General features: G+C 38.2%; 1 protein-coding gene across 1 annotated transcript in view; it reads right to left on the bottom strand.

Moving 5' to 3' along the window:
- The window catches only part of Pde1a (phosphodiesterase 1A), a 299,343-nt gene that overhangs the window by 50,055 nt on the left and 227,327 nt on the right, over positions 1–21,961 (bottom strand). The window contains exons 6-7 of the mRNA XM_035446645.1: positions 21,133–21,273; positions 11,744–11,844 (exon numbers count right to left, since the gene is read on the bottom strand). Of these exons, the coding sequence (XP_035302536.1) occupies positions 11,744–11,844; positions 21,133–21,273 (242 nt within the window). The remainder of the gene's footprint in view (positions 1–11,743; positions 11,845–21,132; positions 21,274–21,961) is intronic.

Genomic DNA, 21,961 nt, shown 5'->3' with positions numbered 1-21,961 from the left:
GTCCTACTCCAATCTATGGCTTTATACACAGCTAATGCTTGATAGACTGAGGAAAGACTTTTACTCAGAGATATACTCATTGGTAAAGTGTTCATGCTCTTCTAAACAACCCTTCAGTCATGTTCCTGTATGAAGAGCTTTGGAACTTGTCAGATGACAGACACATACACAAAAGGACATAAAACAGAAGTGGTACTTTATGGGAGGAGAAAAGATATTGGGAAGAATGGGAGAGACACAAGAGAAGGGGCAAACTTAGTTAAAAACATTATATGCACTGCTCACCGGATCTGGCGCACCCAGACACTGCTGAGGCCAGGGTGCCAGTCCTGCTTCCATCCACCAGCCCAGGGGCAGGGGAGGGGGGGCTGTTCTCGGTAGGTGGCCATGCTCAGAGGCAGGAGTCTGCTCAACAGATCCAAACTCAGACACTGCCAAATCCCTGGTAACAGTGCCACTTCTATCCATGACAAGAGGACAGATATTAGAGTATTGGAACTGTTTGCATCCATTGGAAGTGAACCTTGGTCCCATACCCACCAGCAGAGGAAGAGACCTCCTGCTACACCCACCAGAAGAAAGGATGAGAAGAGATCAATGTAAAAGCCCATTCAACAACAGAAAACCCAATATTACACCACCAGAGACTAGGAACTATACACCAGCAAGACCTGAACATCACAATGCAGAAGAGAATGACCTTAAAAACATCTTCATGAAAATGATAGAGAACCTCAAAGAGGACATGAGAAAATCCCTTAAAGAAATGGAGGAAATAAACAAACCAAAAAATATAAGCTATCAACAAATCTCTCAAGGAAACAGATCAAGACCTAATACCTGAAATAGACACAATAAAGAAAGCACAACCTTAGGGAATTCTGTAAACAGAAAAGCTGGGTAAAGGATCAGGAACTAAAGATGCAAGCATAACCAAAAGAATACAGGAGACGGAAGAAAGAATCTCAGGAGTTGAAGTCACACTAGCAGAAATAGATTCATCAACCAAAGAAAATCTTAAGTCCAACAAATCCCTAACACAAAATATCCAGGAAATATGGGATACCGTGGAAAGACCAAACCTAAGAATAATAGGTATAGAAGAAGGTGAAGAAATCCAACTCAAAGGCACAGAAAACATATTCAACAAAATCATAGAAGAAAACTTTCCCAACCTAAAGAAAGACATGCCAATGATAATATGAGAAGCCTACAGAACACCAAATAGACTCAACCAAAAAAAAGGTCTCCTCGACACATAATAATCAAAACACCAAACATAAAGAATAAAGAGAAAATATTAAGAGCAGCAAAGGAAAAAGGCCAAGTAACATATAAAGGCAAACCTATCAGAATCACACCTGACTTTTCCATGGAAACTGAAAGCCAGAAGGTCCTGGATAGATATTCTACCTACACAAAGAGACCACAGATGCCATCCCAGACTACTATACCCAGCAAAGCTTTCCATCATTATAGATGGAGAAAACAAGATATTCCATGACAAAACCAGATTCAAACAATACATATACACCAATTCAGCCCTACAGAAACTTCTGGAAGGAAAACTGCAACTTAAGGAAATTAACTACAAACAGGGAAAATATAGGCAATAGATAATCTCAATTTACCAACAGCCAAAAGAAAAAGTGACAGAATCCCACACACAATTTCGCCATCATCACCAAATCAAAACAAACAAGAATGAACAATCAATGGTCATTAATATCCTTTAACAATAATGGTCTTAACTAGTCTATAAAAAGACTCAGATTAAGAGAATGGATAAGAAGTCAGAATCCATCCTTCAGCTGCATATAAGAAACACACCTCAACTTCAAAGACAGATGGTAAACTAAAATCAATCAAAAGATGGCACAATTGGACTTAACATATCTATAGAACATTCCTTCCAAATACAATACAATTTATCTTCTTCTCAGCGCCACATGGAACCTTCTCTAAAATCGACCACATACTTGGCAACATAGCAAACCTCAACAGGTACAAAAAAATTGAAATAAACCTCTGTATGTTATCAGACTACCATGCTTTAAAGTTAGTATTTTACAACAACATGAATTACAGAAAACCTACAAACTCATGGAAGTTAAGTAACATCCAATTGCAACATTCCTGAATTGAGGAAGAAATTAAAACAAAATTAAAGATTTCCTAAAATTAAATGAGAATGTGGACACAACTTACCCAAACCTATGGGATACTTTGAAAGCAATGCTAAGAGGAAAGTTCATAGCACTAAGTGCCCACATGTGAAACAGAAGAATAATCACACTAGAGAATTAACAGCACAACTATAAGCTTTAGAACACAAAGAAATCAATACACCCCTGAGGAGCAAACACCAGGAAATAATCAAATTGAGGGCCGAAATCAATAAAATGGAAACTAGGAGAACAATATATAGAAAGAATCTATATAACTAAGAGTTGGTTCTTTGAGAAAAACAACAAGATGGACAAAGCTTCATCCAAACTTACCAAACAGCAGAGAGTGAACATACAAATTAATAAAATCAGGAATGAAAAGGGGGACATAACCAAAGACACAGAGGAAATCCAGAGAATCATCAGGTCATAATTTGAAAACCCATATTCCTCAAAATTTGAAAATCTAAAGGAGATGGACAATTTTCTGGACAAATTTCACTTACCAAAATTAAATCAAGAACAGATAAGCAACTTAGTAGGCCTATAACCCCTAATGAAATAGAAGCAATAATCAGAAGTCTCCCAATGAAAAAAAGCCCAGGGACAGATGGCTTCAGTGCAGAATTCTATCAGAAATTCAAGGAACAGCTAATACCAATTCTCCTCAAAGTATTCCACACAATAGAAGCAGAAGGGTCATTGCCAAGATCCTTTTATGAGGCTTCAATAACCTTGACAAATAAGCCACACAAGGACACAACTAAGAAAGAGAACTACAGACCAATATCCCTCATGAACATTGATGCAAAAATTCTCAATAAATTACTGGCAAATTGAATCCAAGAACACATCAGAGAAATCATCCAACATGATCAAGTAGGCTTCAACCTAGGAATTCATGGATGATTCAACATACAAATATCCATCAATATAATCGAACATATAAACAAACTGAGGGAAAAAATCACATGATCATCTCACTAGATATCAAAAGAGCCTTTGACAAAATCCATCACCCCTTCATGATAAAGGTCTTGGAGAAAACAGGGATAACAGGAACACACCTCAACATAATAAAAGTAATATACAGCAAGCCAACAGCCAACATCAAATTAAATGGAGAGAAACTCAATGCAATTCCTCTAAAATCGGGAACAAGACAAGACAGTCCACACTCTCTATACTTCTTCAATATTGTCCTTGAAGTTCTAGCTAGAGCAATAAGACAACAAAAGGAGATCAAGGGAATACAAATCGGAAAGGAAGAAGTCAAACTCTCACTATTTGCATATGATATGATACTCAACATAAGTGACCCGAAAAACTCAACCAGGGAACTCCTATAGCTGATAAAGACCTTCAGCAAAGTGGCAGGATACAAGAGTAACCAAAAAAAATTTGTAGCCCTACTATATACTGATGATACATTGGTAAAGAATGAAATCACCTTGTACAATTGCCACAAACAACATAAAATAACTTGGGGTAACACTAACCAAATATATTAAAGACCTGTACCATAAGAATTTTGAATCACTAATGAAGTAAATTAAAGAAGATACACGAAAATGGAAAGATCTCCCATGTTCTTGGATAGGCAGGATGAACATAGTAAAACTGGCAATCTTGCCAAAAGCAATCTACAGATTCAAGGCAATCTCCATCAAAATCCCAACACAGTTCTTCACTGACCTTGAAAGAACAATTGTCAACTTTATATGGAGAAACAAAAGACCCAGGATAGCCAAAACAACCCTGTATAATAAAGGAACTTCTGGAGGCATCACCATCCCTGATTTCAAGCTCTAATACAGAGCTATAGTCCTGAAAACAGCTTAGTATTGGCACAAAAATAGACAGGTAGACCAATGGAATAGAGTTGAAAACCCTGAAATTAACCCACACACCTATGAACACCTGATTTTTGACAAACAATCTAAACTTATACAATGGAACACAGAGAATATCTTGAACAAATGGTGCTGGCATAACTGGATGCGGACATGTAGAAGACTGCAGATAGACCCTAGCCTATCGCCATGCACAAAACTTAAGTCAAAATGCATCAAAGACCTCAACATAAATCCATCCACACTGAACCTATTAGAAGATAAAGTGGGAAATACCCTTGAATTAATTGGTACAGGAGACCGCTTCCTGAACATAACACCAGTAGCACAGACACTGAGATAAACTATTGATAAATGGGACCTCCTGAAACTGAGAAGCTACTGTAAGGCAAAGGACACAGTCAGCAAGACAAAACGACAACCCACAGATTGGGAAAAGATATTCACCAACCCCTGACAGAGGGCTGATCTCCAAAATATACAAAGAACTCAAGAAGTTACTCTCCAAAACACCAAACAATCCAGTTTAAAATTGGGGTACAGAACTAAATAGACAATCCTCAACAGAGGAATCTAAAATGACTGAAATACACTTGAGAAAGTGCTCATCATCCTTAGCCATCAGGGAAATGCAAATCAAAACAACTCTGAGATACCATCTTACTCCTGTCAGAATGGCCAAAATAAAAAACACCAATGACAGAGGATGTGGAGAAAGGGGAACACTTCTCCTCTGCTGGTGGGAGTGCCAAGTTGTATATCTACTTTGGAAATCATATGGGGACTCCTCAAGAAAATGGGAATCAGTCTACCACAAGATCCAACAATTCCACTCTTGGGCGTATACCCAAAAGAAACACATTCATACAACAAGGATATTTGTTCAACGATGTTCATAGCAGCACTATTTGTAATAGCCAGAAACTGGAAACAATTTAGATGCCCTCAACTGAAGAATGGATAGGGAAAATGTGGTACATTCACACAATGTAGTACTACTCAGTGGAAAAAAAACAATGGAATCTTGAAATTTGAAGGAAAATGGATGGAACTAGAAGAAACCATTCTGAGAAAGGTAAACCAATCACAAAAAGACAAACATGGAATGTACTCACTTATACGCAGATTTTAGACTTTATAGTCTAAATCCTTTATAGGATTACCAGCCTACAATCCACACTGCCAGAGAAGCTAGTAAACAAGGAGGACCCTAAGAGAGACATACATGGTCCCCTGGAGAAGGGGAAAGGGTCAAGTTCCCGTGAGCAAATTGGGAGCATGGGAAGAAGGCAGAGGGAGTTAGGGGAATGAGACAGGGGTGAAGCGAAGGGATGCAGAGGACATGAGGGAGCAGAAAGATTGAGTCAGGCAAAGAATAGAAGATAACAAGAATGGAGATACCATAATAAAGGGAGACATTTTAGGTTTTCAGAGAAATCAGGCACTAGGGAAATGTCTAGAGATCTACAAAGAAGATACCAGCTAACAATCTAAGCAACAGAAGAGAGGCTACCTTAAAAGCCCTCCCTTGATAATGAGATTGATGGCTGACTTATATGCCACCCGATAGCCCACATCCAGCAGCAGGTGAAAGTAGAAGTAGACACCCACATCTAATCACTGAACTGAACTGGAATCAAAATGCAGAGAAGGATGAGTCAAGAGCAAAGGGTCCAGGCCAGGCTGGCATAACCCACAGAAACAGCTGACCTGAACATCAGGGAACTCTTGCTCCCCAGACTGATAGCTGGGATACCAGCATGGGACTGAACCAGATCTCAGGAACATGGGTTTCAGTGAGGAAACCTTGGAAATCTACAGGACCTGCTGTAGTAGTTCAGTACTTATCCCTAGCATAGATATGGACTTTGGGAGCCCATTCCACATAGAGGAATACTCCCTGAGCCAAGACACACAGTGGTGGGCCCAGGCCCTATCCCAAAGGATATGATAGATTCTGATGAAACCCTATGGAAGGCCTCACCATCCAGGGGGAGCAGAAAGGATATGTGATAGGTAGGCTTCAGTTGGGGGGTGGTAGGGGAGGATGGGAGGGAGAAGGAACTGGGGTTGTCATGTAAAACAATCTTCTTTCTAATTCAAATTTAAAAATCTGGGAAAAACATTATATGCATTATGAAGATGTTATAATGAAACTTGTTATGTGATTGACATAAGTCAATAAAGCATATTTTTGTTAGTTTGTCTTTTTTTTTGAGACAGGGTTTCTCTGTGTCTCGCAGACTCGCCTCGAACTCAGACAGTCACCTGCTTCTGCCTTCTGAATGCAAATGCTAGGGTTAAAAAGCCTGTGCCATCACCACCCAGTGCCAATAAAGCCTTTAAAAAGATGAAAAACAAACAAACAAACAAACAAACAAACAAACAAACAAGACTTAGTGTTCTCTCAAAAGAGCAGTTCTATAGTTTCCAGAGAGACGCAGGTGTTATTTCCTTGTTAAGTAGTCATGGCTAATCAAACACAGAAGTATTAAGATTCCCCATATAGAAAGTATGTTGTATCCTGATTTGTCCTGGCCTATTAGACAAAATTCTACCTCTCTAGCACTGATGTCTCCAAGTAACTAAAAGGAGATTAGGGTACTTTTCTTTTATAATAGACTGAATTCTGCCTTCTACCCCACTGGATTCATATGTTGAAATTCTAATGCTCACTGTGACTTTATTTAATGTAGGTTTATTAAGGATATAAATGAGGTTATGTAAGTGGGAGAACCAAATCTCATGTGAATGCTGCCCTCATAAGAGGAAGGAGCACCTGAGAAGTATATGCAGAGAGAAAAGACACAAGGAGGTTACTGTCTGCAAGCCAGGGGGAAGACCTAGAAGAAAACATGCCACTAACACCTTAATCAAAGACTCCCAGTCTCCAGTACTGTAAAGAAGAAATTGTATGTCATTTAAACCACCCATTTGGTGGTATTTTACTGTAGAAACCTTAGAGGATATTATACCGTATGTCTACCCTAGTACTTTGGTTTGATAACTGCCATTATAGTCATCATTAAAGCATCTTATTTTTCACATATTAAATACTTCATACTGCCCTGGAATGAGATTTCTTCAATCTCTTGATTATTTAAGAAATAAAATTCCATGCCTTCTAATATACATAATGATATAAAACAATGCCTTAGGCAGGCTATTACATGAAGTGCCTCAGTGAATAAATGTCTAACTTACATGACTGCTCAGGCTAAGCCTTGGCAGAGAGAATTTTTCTTATAGACATCTATGTGCTTTAAGCTGTTAAATATTCAGGCAAAATGTGTGGGCTTGAAAAACAGTAGTAGATTGATTTAAGTTATTAAAGCTTAAGAAGCATTGCAAAAAATCATTAAATCCATTCTTATTAAAATCCACATTTTCTAAACATCTTCTCTTAAGAATAAATAAAATGCAAGAGACCACAGATGCCAGCCCAGACTACTGGGCAAAGCATTCAATCGCTATAGATGGAGAAAATAGGATATTCCATGACAAAACCAGATTTAAGCAATACATATCGACAAATCCAGCCCTACAGAAAACACTGGAAAACTCCAACCCAAGGAACTTAGTTACACTCACAAAAACATAGACAATAGATAATCCCACATTACCAAAAGCCAAAAAAGGTTGGGACACACACACACACACACACACACACACACACACACACACACACACACACGCACAACCACCACCAAAAGCAATGTTCATTAATATCCCTCAGTATCAATGGTCTTAACTCATCTATAAAAAGACACAGGCTAGCAGAATGGATACAAAGACAGAATCCATCCTTCTGCTGCATACAAGAAACACACCTCAATTTCAAAGACAGATGTTATCTCAGAGTAAAGGGCTGGTTAAAGATTTTTCAATCAAATGGACCTAAGAAACAAGGTGGTGTATTTATCCTAATAGCCAAATTAGACTTCAAAATAAATTAATCAAAAGATATGAAGAAGGTCATTTCATATTCATCACAGAAAAATCCATCAAGATGAAGTCTCAATCCTGAACATCTATGCCTCAAATACAAAGGCACCCACATTCATAAAAGAAACATAACTAAAAATTAAAACACACATAAAACCCCTCACACATACAGACATACAGTGGGAGATTTCAACACCCCACTCTCACCACTAGACAGAACTACCAGACATAACAAAGAAATAAAGGAACTAACAGAGGTAATGACCCAATTGGGTTTAACAGACATCTATAAAACATTCCATCCAAACACAAAAGAATGTACATTCCTCTCAGTGCCATATAGAATCTTCTCTAAGATTGAATACATACTGGGCAAGAAAGCAAATCTCAACAGATATAAAATAATTGAAATAAGCCCCTGTATCTTATTGGATCACCATGGTTTCAAGTTAGAATTCAACAACAACACAAATCGAAGAAAGCCTACAAACTCATGGAAACTGAACAATGCTCAATTGCATCATTCCTGGGTCAAGAAAGAAACAAAGAAATTAAGGACTTCCTAGAATTCAATGAAAATGAAGACACAACATACCCAAATTTATGGGACACTTTGAAAGCTGTGCTAAGAGGAAAATTCATAGCACTAAGTGCCTGCATAAGGAAACTGGAGAATAATCACACTAGAGACTTAACAGCTTACCCGAAAGCTCTAGACCAAAAAGAAGAAAACTCACCCAGGAGGAGTAGATGCCAGCAAATAATCAAATTGAGGGCTGAAATCAATAAAGTTGAAACAAAGAAAACAATACAAAGAATCAATGATACAAAGAGTTCGTTCTTTGAGAAAATCAACAAGATAGACAAATGTTTATCTAAAGTAACCCTAAGGCATAGAGTTAATATGCAAATTAACAAAATCAGAAATGAAAAGGGGGACATAACAACGGACACTGAGGAATGCCAGAGAATCATCAGGTTATACTTTGAAAACCTATACTCCAAAAATTGGAAATTTTAAATGAAATGGATAATTTTCTGGATAGGTATTACTTACTAAACTTAAATCAAGAACAGATAAACAACTTAAATAGACATATACCCCCTAATGAAATAAAAGCAGTTATCAAAAGTCTCCCAACCAATAAAAGCCCAGAGCCAGATGATTTCAATGCAGAATTCTACCAGAAATTCAAAGAAGAGCTAATACCAATACTCGTCAAATTGTTCCACACAATAGAAGCAGAATGGGCATCACCAAACACCTTTTATAAGGCTACAATTACCTTGCTACCCAAACCATGCAAAGACATGACTAAGAAAGAGAACACAGACCAATCTCCCTCATGACCATTGATTCAAAAATACTCAATAAAATACTGGCAAATCGAATCCAAGAAACATCAGAAAAATCATCCACCATGATCAAGTAGGCTTCATCCCATAGATGCAGGTATGTTTCAACATACAAAAATCTGTCAATGTAACCCACTATATAAACAAACTGAAGAAGAAAAACCACATGATCAACTCACTAGATGCTGAAAAAGCCTTTGACAAAATCCAACACCCCTTCATGGTAAAAATCTTGGAGAGGTCAGGGCTAAAAGGAACATAACTAGGCATAGTAAAGACAATATACAGCAGGCCAACAGCAGATATTAAACTAAATGGAGAGAAACTCAATGCAATTCCCCTAAAATCAAGAACAAGACAAGGCTGTTCACTCCATATTTCTTCAACATTGTACTTGAAGTTCTAGCTAGAGCAATAAGACAACAAAAGGAGATCAAGGGGTTACAAATTGGAAAGGAAGAAGTCAAACTTTCATTTTTTGCAGATGATATGGCAGTTTACATAAGTGGATGGAAAAATTCTACCAAGTAACTCCTACAGCTGAAAAACACCTTCATTAAAATGGCAGGACACAGTCAACAAGACAAAACAGCAGCACAAAACATGGGAAAAGATCTTTACCAATCCCACATCTGACAGAAGACTGATCTCCAAAATATACAAAGAACTCCAGAAGTTAGTCACCAAAACACCAAATAATCCAATTAAAAAATGGGGTGCAGGTATAAATAGAGAACTCTTCAACAGAGGAATCTCAAATGGCTGAAATGCACTTAAGAAATTGCTCAACATCCTTAGCCATCTGTAAATCAAAACAAGTCTGAGATATCATCTTACACCTGTCAGAATGGCTAAAATAAAAAACACCAAAGACAGTTTATGCTGGAGAGGATGTTTATAAAGGGGGACACTCTTCCTTGGCTGGTGGGAATGGAAAGTTTTATGGCCACTTTGTAAATCAGTATGGTGGTTTCTCAGGAAAATGTGTATCAGTCTACCTCAAGATCCTCTAATTCTACTCTTGGGCATATATCCAAAGATTCACATTCATACCACAAGGACATTGGCTCAACTATGTTCACAGCAGCATTATTTGTAATAACCAGAACCTGGAAGCTACATAGGTGTCCCTCAACTGAAGAATGGATAAATAAAATGTGGTACAGTTAAACAATGGAGTACTATTCACTGGGAAAAAAATGATACCTTGAAATTCGCAGGCAAATGGATGGAACTAGAAGAAACCATCCTGAGTTCGGTAACGCAAACACAGAAAGATAAACATGGTATGTACTCACTCATAAGTGGATAATAGACAGAGCAAAGGATAACCAATGTACAATCCAAAACCCCAGAGAAGCTAAGAAACAAGGAGGATCATGAGAGAATGGACCACCCTGAGAAGGGGAAAGGGACAAATCTCATGAGTAAATTGGGAGCCATGGGGAAGTGGGAAGGAGGTAGGAGAAAACGGAGAGGATGAGGGGACTGGGAGGAGAACATGAGGGATCAGAAAGGTTGAATTGGAAGAAAGAACAGAGAAGGAGAGCAAAGAAATCGATACTTTAACAGAGCAAGTCGTTATGGGCTTAATGAGAAGTCTGGCACTAGGGAAATCTCCAGGGATCCACAAGGATGACCCCAAATAAGGATCTAAACAATAGTGGAGAGGCTACCTTAAATGCCCTTCCCCTATAATGAGATTGATGACTACCTTAAATGACATCATAGAGCCTTCATCTAGTAACTAATGGAAGCAGAAGCAGAGATTCACAACTAAGCACTGAGCTGAATTCCTGGAATCCAGTTGCAGAGAGGGAGGAGTGATGAGCAAATGGGTCAAGCCCATGCTGGAGAAAACCATGACAACAGCCGACCTGAGCAGGTGGAAGCTCATGGACTGAACCAGGACCAAACCAGGACCCCTGTACTTGGGGAGACTGAGCATTCTATGGGGTCTCTGGCAGTGGAACTAGTATTTATTACTAGTGCATGAATAGGCTTTGGGAGCCAATTCCCTATGGAGGGAAACTTTCTCAACCTAGATACATGGGGGAGGGCCTAGGTCTTGCCTCAAATGATGTGCTATACTTTGATCATCCCCCGTGGGAGGCCTCACCCTCCCTGAGGAGTGGATGGGGGTTGGGATTCTGAGTTTGTAGGGGAAATGGGAGGACAGGAGAGAGAGGGAACTGGGATTGGTATGTAAAATAAGATTGTTTTTAATTTAAATAAAAATTAATTTAAAAAGAGTAAATAAAATGCACAAAATAATTTTAATTGGGATATAATCATTGTTCATAGCAATGGGTTTCATAAAGACATATGCTCTGACCATGGTCACATTCTATGACCTCTCTTTTCAGAAAAAAATAAATTTAAAATTTTAACCTGTTAAAGTTAAGACCTTGTTGCACTTACCTTGTTTGAATATGGAAGTTGTTTGTTGTTCCTGTATGCTCAAAGTCATGAATGGCAGCTGCAAAAACCATTGCTAAAATTTCCAGTTCAGTGAGCCAGTGCTAGCAAAGGAAAGAAACATCTCATCACATTCAACATCTTTATCATCATTTCTTTTTATGGGAAAGTCTTTAGTGTGCTCAGAATGCAATGTCATAAAACAATGTTATGTTTTGTTCATATAGTTTTCCCTTTCACTCAATTAATTGTGAATAATGGATGCTTCATGAAATCAATGATTGTTTAATTCTTTGTAAGTTCAAAATTAAATCCAAAATGTTATCACCCTTGCTTCTTAGAGAAAGAGTTGTTTTCTGTTGTTTAGAAGGTTGACTCAAATGGATTTTGAAATTACACCTTTACTAGATTGGGGCCTTATTACATAAATTATAATATAGTGGTCTTTTAACATAGAGTTCACCTTCATTAAAATGTATATTTGAATAATTGTTGAAGACCCCATGAAAACAAATTTCCATTTAAAGTTGAAAGTACTTATTGCTTCAAGAGAGAAACTGAATTTTGTTTTTGTATTTAAGGATGTGGGAAAGTTTCTGAAAATTTACCAAATTTTGTATTTATAGCACATACATTACCATTCCATGAAACTTGATAATGAAAAAGGAAAGAATAATTGTTTCCATGAAAAATCCAGATCCATCTATTTCAAATACATTGACTTTTCTTTTACCAGTTGTCTGATATGATTTATCTACTGCTATAGCTTATAGAATAATTCAATACATTGTTCATCACTCAATTCTGTATAACACACAATAACACAGGTGACAACTAAAAATAAATAAAACATAATAGAATTAAATTCACTGCCCCATTGTAGTAGGCATGTTTCACATGTTCAATGATCACACTGGGAAAGTGATTTCACATAGAACAGCTAAGACACAACAAGACCATCAAGAAATGTTCTTTTGGACAAGTTCTTCAAGAAGATAGGACTTGCATTTGGAAAAGGGGTTCCTTTGTGTATATGCCCAAGAGTAGTAATGCTGAGTCTTGAGATAGTTTGATTCCCAATTTTATGAGAAACTGCCATACTGATTTCCAAAGTGGCTGTACAATTGTGCACTCCCACCAGCAGTGGAGGAATATTCCCCTTACTCTTCATCCTTTCCAACATAGACTATCATCAGTGTTTTTATCTTAGTCATTCTGATTCAACTATGTTCATAGCAGCATTAATTGTAATAGCGGGAATCTGGAAACAACCTAGATGCCTGTCAAGCAAAGAATGAATAAAGAAAATGTGATACATTTATACAATTGAATACTACTTAGCTGTCAAAAAAATGAAATGTGCAGGCAAATGGATGAAATTAGAAAACATCATCCTGAGTGAGGCAACCCAGACCCAGAAAGACAAACACAGTATGTACTCAATCATATGTAGATACTAGATGTAAAGAAAAAATAACCAGACCACAATCCTCAGCTCCAGAGAAGCTAGGTAACAAGGAGGACCCAAAGAGGGAAACCTATGGATCGCTTTAGGAAGGGGAAATAGATGAGATCTCCTGGGTAAACAGGAGGTGTGGGGCAGTAAAGGGGGACAGGATGAGGGATGAGAATTTGAGGGAACAGGATGGTCAAATTGGGGGAAGGATGGAGTGGGAGAGCAATGAAAGAGATAGAAGGAGCTATTATGGAATAAAGGAGAAACCTGGTGCTAGGGAAATTCCCAGGAATGTACAAGGATGACCTCAGCTAAGAATCCTAGCAATAGTGAAGAGCATGCTTGAATTGGCCTTCCCTTGTAATTAGATTGGTGACTACCCTAACTGTCATCATAGAACCTTCATCAACTGATGGAAACAGATGCAGAGATCCCCAGCCAAGCACCAGGCTGAGCTCCAGGAGTCCAGTTGAAGAGAGGGAGGAGTGATTATATGAGCAAGGGAGCTCAAGAGTATGATGGGGAAACCCACAGAGACAGCTAACCAGAACTTGCCAGAGCTCATGGGCTCTAGACCAACAGCTGTGGAGCCTGCATGGGACTGAACCAGGCCCTCTGCATGTGGACAGGAGTTATGTAGCCTGCTCTGTTTTTGGGAGCCCTGGCAGTAGGACCACAATCTATTTCTGATGTATGAAACCATTCCCTATGATAGGATGGCTTGTTCAACCTAATTGCAGGGGGAGGAGCTTGGTTCTGCCTCCACTGAATGTGCCAGACTTCGTTGACTTCCCCCCGGAGGACTTAACCTTTCTGAGGAGTGAATGGAGAATGGGTTGGGGCAGAGATCAGGAGGACAGGGGGCAGGGAGAACTGTGGTTGGTATATTAAATGAATAAAATATTAAAAAAGAATAAGGAGTTCTAAAGTGAGATGGAGTTTTCTCTTGGACATTTTTTGTCCTTATGAAACACATAACCTAAACCCCATACCCATGCATGCACATAAACATACATTTATACATACATACATACATACATACATACATACATACATACATACATACTCATACAAGCACATACATCCACACACATTATGCGTGTTTGAGTGTCAGATGAAATGAGATTGAGAAGAGGATGAAGAGTATGAAACCAGCTGATGGTCTACAATGAGTTGAGATTTCATCTAAAAGGCAGGCAGAAGCCACTGAAGGTCTGTGAGTCAGCAATGGGGTACTCTGAGCTCACTGGGCTATGTTTCTCTCACAGAACCAACTGCAGACTTTGGCACCTACCGGGAACTACTGCTTGTACACTTAAAGCTCATCAGTTTAGCATTAGAAGGAAGTAGTGGGAGCAGTGGAAGAGAGCACAGGTGAGTCTGAAAAAGTGAGATGTTTACTATCTAAGCTACAGATCCTGTGAACTTCCAAATTTTTTAGTAAACTTATGTGCTATCAACACCTATCAACACCTTGCCCAATAGCTGAATACAAAGCAAAGGGCACTTTACTGCAGTTATTACTTTATACTGCCAAGTGTTAAATCTAGAAGATGACAACTGGCATGCCTTAACTGACTTCACTTGAAATATGAAAGTCCTACATGCAGGCAATGACTTTCAGAACCGAAGGGACTTAGTATAACTAGGTGTTTGATGCATGCACTCACTCACTTGAGAGGCTTTAAAAGGACGAAAGTGACCTTACTAATAGCCTGTGTTACAGATTGAGCTGGGATTGAGCCTCCAGAGTTCCCACTGAGACCATGGAACTAGACACAATGAAGTGAATAGAAATGAAATTAAAACAGTTGGTACCCCCAGAGACCCATTGTTTTATTAAAGAAGGTTTCTGAAGGAACAGAAGCCACTGATCGACTTTAAGTATCTCTTATTAATTGTATTTATAGTTTTAAGTAGTTGGGGGAGAAAAGCAACATTCAATATCTATTGTGATGATATCAAATATAATGCTGCAAAGCAAATTTAGAGATGGAATTTTAATCACAAACTAGCTCATAATTATTTAAAATTATTATATACCTAGCTATTAAAATTGATTTTAAATGTATTTCCTGTTTTGCTCCTAGTTAATCATTGCCTCCCCCAAAGAGAAGGTTCTCCATGAACTCCACTTAATTATTACTGCTACAGTCCTATTGATTTTATTTATATGAGAAAATAATTTAGGAATATAGAAATTTTGACATTCAATTGAAAAATATCTTTTTTGTATTAGTAATTTTGCAATGACTGCTAGCTCCTTCATGGCTGATTCACTTATTGGTGGTGGTGAAAGCATTGATAGCTAAGGAAACATTTAAGTTTGTATATTTCTAAAATAATTCTTGGGGACATAAGAGATCAGATCATATCACACTTCCCATCTGGAACAGAACTGAGTACAACAACGGGGCTCTGCTAGTTCCTGAAGGGCAGAAATCCAAGGTTAAAATGAGGAGCCATGAGCAATGTAGATTCAGCCTCTCATCTAAGCTGCAAACAGTATGTGCCCTACAGTAGGGATCAGGACAATGTATTCTCAAGTGGGTGGGCCTCAAGCACTCAGAAGGAAGTATTGACTGCTCCTAAGAGCTTATACATCAATGACAGTCAGAACGGAGCTAAAACTGCTGTTAAATGGGCCCTTGAGATGATTCCATACTTTTATACTTGTCCTATTTTCCACTCAGTAGATAATATTTGTATCTTTATGTTGGCAGATAGTAAATCTGAGTCCTATGCTACTCAATCAACATGAGATAGGTTATACAGAGATATGAAATGGGATTCAAGCCCGGTGTTGGTGGCACATGCCTTAATCCCAGCACTTGGGAGGCAGAGACAGAGGCAGAGGCAGGTAGATCTCTGTGAGTTCTAGACCAGCCTGGTCTACAAGAGTTAGTTCCAGGACGGCCTCCAAAGCTGCAGAGAAACCCTATCTCGAACCCCTCCTCCACACAAAAAAAGAAAAGAAAAAAAGAAATGGGATTCAAAAAAATGATTGTGTTTTCTTTTCTTTCTTTGGCTCAAAGTAACTTCATGGCTCCAGACAACTTTCCATGTTCTAAGCTTTCAAAAACAGAACTGACTTACCTGGATATTTGAATGGGTAAAAGCTACTAGAACTCTAAATTTCTCTGTATATATGTGCACATGTGTGATAAAGTATATGCTTGAGCTGTTGAGAATTTCAGATCAGAAATTAGGTCTTGAGCATTTTAAAAAGATACAATAACGATTGTAGCCTAAAGTGTTAGGGTCAGGCACTTTTTCTCTCCATCTTTTTGAAAAAACTAGAGTACTTTGCCATAATTTAACATAGGAAAGTATTACATTATGAAAGCTAATAATATACCTTGTATTAACTGCTGTTTATTTCAGGTACAATGTAAGGTGCTTTATAATGAGACTTAATGGCTCTTCATTACCAGCCTGTAAAATGGTCAGTATTATTAACCCTATTTTAGTGACAAGGAGGTCAAAATACAGAGCTAGCGTATTAGAAGTGGCAGATAATATTTTCAAAGCTGGCAGCAGCCTCCTAAGCCCACGTTCTTTCAAACAGTATTGCTTGGGAAGCCTTTACCACAGAACATGGACTTCCTGCCACACTTTCTATAGATTGATCAGAGAAAAATGGACTCATCCCAAAGCATGAGAGTTGGTGTCTGGGCAGTCAGTAGGTTGCAAATTCCAAAGGAAAAAGTCACCTTTCTTTCTTTTCCTGAGATCATCAGAGAGAATGAATGGAACCAGCCACCAAGTATAAAAGTGTTCTGGGTAAGGCCCCAGAATGACCTTGTATTTCAAGAGGCAGTTGGAGGTAGCTTGGCATCAGTCCAAAGAGCAATGGCTCTTTCGCAAATGGATTTTCTGTACATCACTGTCCCCATGGAACAAGTTACAAGTTAATCAAGGGATGAGAGGAGAGAAAGGGTGGCACAGCGGCTGTGCCAGCATCAAGTCCCTGTTTTTCTCTAAGCTAACTGTCAGGATGGAGGGCTTCCCTCTGATGTTAAACCCCAGGAAGTTTCATCACAATCCCTTTCAAGCTATGTTCCTCAGAACACTGTGCAGGTGACAAATGCATTAGTCTCTGACAGCGTTGGCCTGGAGCTGGAGTGCTCTATAAATACCACTCTGATAGAACCATCTCAAAATAGCAGGGAATCAACCCAACATTAGAAGGAGTGAGTGACCCAGTCTTTTTCACACCAAATCTGAAGGGTGAGAAAAAACTTGAGGTTCAGCTGGCATTTCTGTGATGCATTTTTGTTTCAAAGACAGAAATGTGCATCTGTATGAAAATTAGCATTCATCTAGCACCACGGAAGGAAGCTTATTAAAGCTCCTTTCCCAAAACTGTCAAGGTGACAGTGTGATCTCTTTTTGACAAAATACTCGACACATTCATGAATTCATTTCACCTGCAAAATTTCTATTCCATTGTTAAAATTGTTATTTCTTTGGCTTTAATTAAATGCATTTTCTGGATTTTACTCAAAAGTAACCAGCAGACTAATTTTGTAATGGTCCAACTAAGCCGTGACCCAACTGATATTTTGCAGAAGAATGATTGAAATTGGAAGGCAGGTGTCATGCCAATTTTGTGGAAAGAAAGGAAGTTACATCTGCATTTGTGGCTTTCTTGACTCTGACCTGTACTAATGGCTTCATTTTCTTGGTATTATGCAAGGAAGCAGGGATGTGGGCTCAGATTTCCCAGGATTCAAGACACCAGAAAAGGACTTCAGATGCACTCAACAAAATCTTCCCTGTAAATCGAGAGTAAAATCACATGGTGAATTTGAATTTCTCTGGTTGTCCACTAATGTGACACCTCACATCTTTTCATCATAACCTTTGGACTTGAGATTCTCAGGATAAAGGAGGAGATGTTTATTTGGTCCCCGTGTCCTTGTAGTAAACAAAAGAAAACAGCAAGATGTGTTTGAATATTTGTAAAAATATTGTAATGTAATGAAATTCTGGCTGTCACATCACATATTTTTTCACTTGGCTTCACAACTGAGCAGCTTTTGAATTAGAAGTAGGCATTATATCTTCATTCCCTCTCCAGGAAACTAACCTGTTCACTTTAGAGTGTGATTTAAAAAAAAAAAAATCTTTCTGTGTTGTTTTCAGTTAACTTTTAAAAATGACTAAATTCAGGAAAGAATGAATGCCAAACATTTGAAAGAAAAATCAGTTCACCACTGAAGTCAGGGCACAGGCATTAGAAATCAAAAGGCAAGTGGAGATCCCCAAGGCAATGTGTCCCACAGAGGGTCCGAGGCCCTGGTTTCCATCTAATAGGCTTGTACACTATGGCAGGTAAGAGCAGAGCATTCTAGAAAGAACTGAGATAATGCAGCCTCATTAAACCAAAAGGATTTTGGGAAACTTAGATGCTACATAAGGGCACTCATTCATGCATGCACAATTAGAAAGAGAAACAAAGAATCCCAAAAATTCTTCTTTTAGGACAGTTTTTGAAATGATTGCTTCATCACAGAGTGGGTATTTCACCCATGTGCTGACAATTTTAAATGTCCCTTCCAGCCACCAGACATATCAACAACCAGACACATGAGTGATTTTGTGGGATGTCCTCAGATGTCTCCAGCCATTGTTGCTAGCTGGCTGCAATCACATGTGAAACCTTAAGTGAAAGCTTCCTGGCTAGGACTCTTAACCACAGGCCTTTGAGAGAGAGAGAGAATATCATCTTGTTGTTTTAAGCTGCTGCATTTTTTTTGAAGCAACAGATAATGTGGAAGGCAGGGCAGGGGAGGGATCTGAGCCCAGGGCTTTGAAAGTTCAGGAGACAAAGGAAAACAAGAACTAAAAATCATTTGGTCATTGTGTGATTTACTATAATGATGGACCTTTGCAAATGGATATTATATGTAGTAATGAACACAATTGTGAGGGGGTTGGTAGAAAAAGCAACTATGATGACAATTTTCTGCATTAAAATCTTAGAAAATCATGGATCAGCTACAAGTTGCCAAGCTCTTTAGGACTCTATACTAAAGTCCCAGGGGATTTTCTTGGAACGTTAACCCTAACTGAGTGAGGTAGCTAATTGAGAGTAGCTGAGAGGTTCCATGTGGACAGTAGAATGGGGTAGTTCTGAGAAAACACATTCCTGATATGTTGGCTTTCAATTCTGAGAATTGTAACCCTAAGTATTTAGCTCAAATAAATGCCCTTGCAGAGATTAATGGCATTATGAGATTGCAGAGATTATGTCATCTAGGATTGGCTCATGAGAAATGGAGAAGGCACAGGACATGAGGATGGCATGTGGCCTGTACTCCTCACTGCCCACCTTAGTAGGTACTTCTTTTTCTCCCCCTGGGTGTCATTCTGAGCTGGAAGACACTACAGAAATTCCTAGCCCTCTCAGCAGCCTCCTTTACCATAATGCTAATAATATTTGCTTTGTTGAATTTCTTGTTCATTCATTAACTCAGATGCAAAACACAGAAAAGAATGTCTAGAAGTCACATAAGTAATTCCCCCAACCTGCTGTACGGGTGTGTCTGTGATTAGCATTGCAAATACCAAAGGGAAAGACCTGAATTTAGGGGAGCTAGAAGTGGTCAAGGAAAGAGTTTTTACCCTTAACCTATTCTGAAGACTTTTCCTCTAAGTCAATTATTTTACTTTTTGGTTGATTCCTGTAAGAATAAAGAATTTACACAGAAGGAATGCAGAAACAACTACTCTTAAGGATTGCAGGCTGCATGGCCAGCAGTAGATGACCAACAGAAGATGTACTCAACGGTACCTTTGGAGGTTCCTTATCTCATAATGTCATGCCATGGCTTTATTCATTTTTATTTTTTAAAAATTTTACCTTATTTATATATAATTTTTCTCTTTTTTCTATCCTTCATGTCCTTTGTGTACATATTATGGCCTCCAGCTAAGTGTTTTTATGGATTTCCAAGTGTGCAAATTAAAGGGTCTCTGTATCTATATCTGTTTCTTGTACCTTTTCTTGGGCTTTCTTTCTGCATGGTTGTATTGTCCTTTTCCAATATGCTAGTTTTTGTTTTACCATATATTTTGTTTTATTATTACCTTTAGAAGCCTGTTTATTTTAAAATGAGAGCCAGAAAGGGGATAGATCCATTTGGGATATAATAAGGTGGTAAGGCACTGAGAGGATTTGGGGGAGTGGAAACCATAATCAAGATATATTATGTGAGAAAAATACTATATTCTATTTTATAAGATCTTTATTTGTATATACAGATAATGGACAAAAGTTGGGTCTCATAAAAATCTCTCCATCCAGACACCCTCTTGGCCATAAGAAATACATGGAAGAAAGAAAAGAAAGAATAGCTAACCATCCATACATGGCTTTCACTGATCAAATAGAAGAGAAAGCTAAAAGATGAGCAGTTCTTGGAGGCCATGATTACAATAATTACCCATATAACTACATTTGCTCAACAGCTGTACACCAACTCTGACATTGCCTGGCTATCTAGACAAACTTTCTTTCTGGTGCTAAATCCATCTAAATAACCAACCATTTAATATCCTCCCAGTTTGGCTTGTTACAAGATGATCAGACAGTAGTAATAATCAAGTCACTGTGGAAAGCAGTTTTAAAAATCTATTTTCAATAAAATAAATGAAAATACAAACAAAAAGAATATTATACAGTTCAAATTTTAGAAAACTAATATATTAAGTATATCCTAATTGACTTTTATGTTTTCTTCTACAGAATTCATATATTTTCTCAAAAATGTCTAACTAATTTGTAAAATCCCAGTGATTATTACATGTATGCTAGTCATACATACGGTGTTTTACAGATATTTGTCCATGGCACTACAGACAGGAGGAATTCAAGAGAGTAGTGTTTTGTTTCTATGCCAACACACTTCATTTATAAAGGGTCTCTTACCATGATACCTGTATGAAGCATTATGTAATGCACAGTTTGAGTGACATCAGCTGCATGAACCAAATTATGATATGGATTTTTGTGCTTGGTGTACCCAACTTCTAAAGCTTCTGCAAAGGCAATTAGGCAAGAAACAGGAATCTGTGGAAAGTAATACTTATGATTATATTTTGGCTTAAACTGTTATGCTATATAAACATGAGCACATTATTTAGAAATGGAACAAATTAATAGTAAAAAGTCAGCAGTAATTTCAAGTTCTGTGTGATTAGTCTTGAAAAACCACATTATTGATACATTAGCCTGCAATTTGAAGCACTATAACACAAATGAACTAGCTTATACCACATGGCTCTGACTTTTTATGTCTTCCACAGCCAAGAAAAAAGACTAGTTCTTCACAGTATAAAATGCTCCAATATAAGCCACAAGGTCTAGTTCTCCTATTTGTAGGAGAAAATTAGTGACTTCCCAGTTCTTTCCAGTCCTTCCAGTGCTATGAGCCCCGAGCAAATATAAGTTAGAGCCTCAGACTGCTCAGAAATCTGAATCAAATCTGTTGCTTAGATGCTTCTAAGTGAAACAGATTGGAAGACACATCTTTCAGGTCTGATAAAGGCTCCTAGTAAGTTAGACATGGTGATGGAATACTGAGATGCCAGAGCCCCTGTGGTGAATCAAGAAGACTGAGTGTTCCAAGCTAGCCTGTGCTACATGGCAAACTCAAGGCAACATTGGGCTATGTAGAATGATAATGCCTCAAAATAAAGAAAAGGGCTCCTTGTGCAGTATAAGGAACCTAGAATCTATTGCACTTCTTCAAAACATA

Source organism: Cricetulus griseus, chromosome 6 (assembly GCF_003668045.3).
Source record: "Cricetulus griseus strain 17A/GY chromosome 6, alternate assembly CriGri-PICRH-1.0, whole genome shotgun sequence".
Lineage (NCBI taxonomy): Eukaryota > Metazoa > Chordata > Mammalia > Rodentia > Cricetidae > Cricetulus > Cricetulus griseus.
This window is presented reverse-complemented; position numbering and strand designations above follow the sequence as displayed.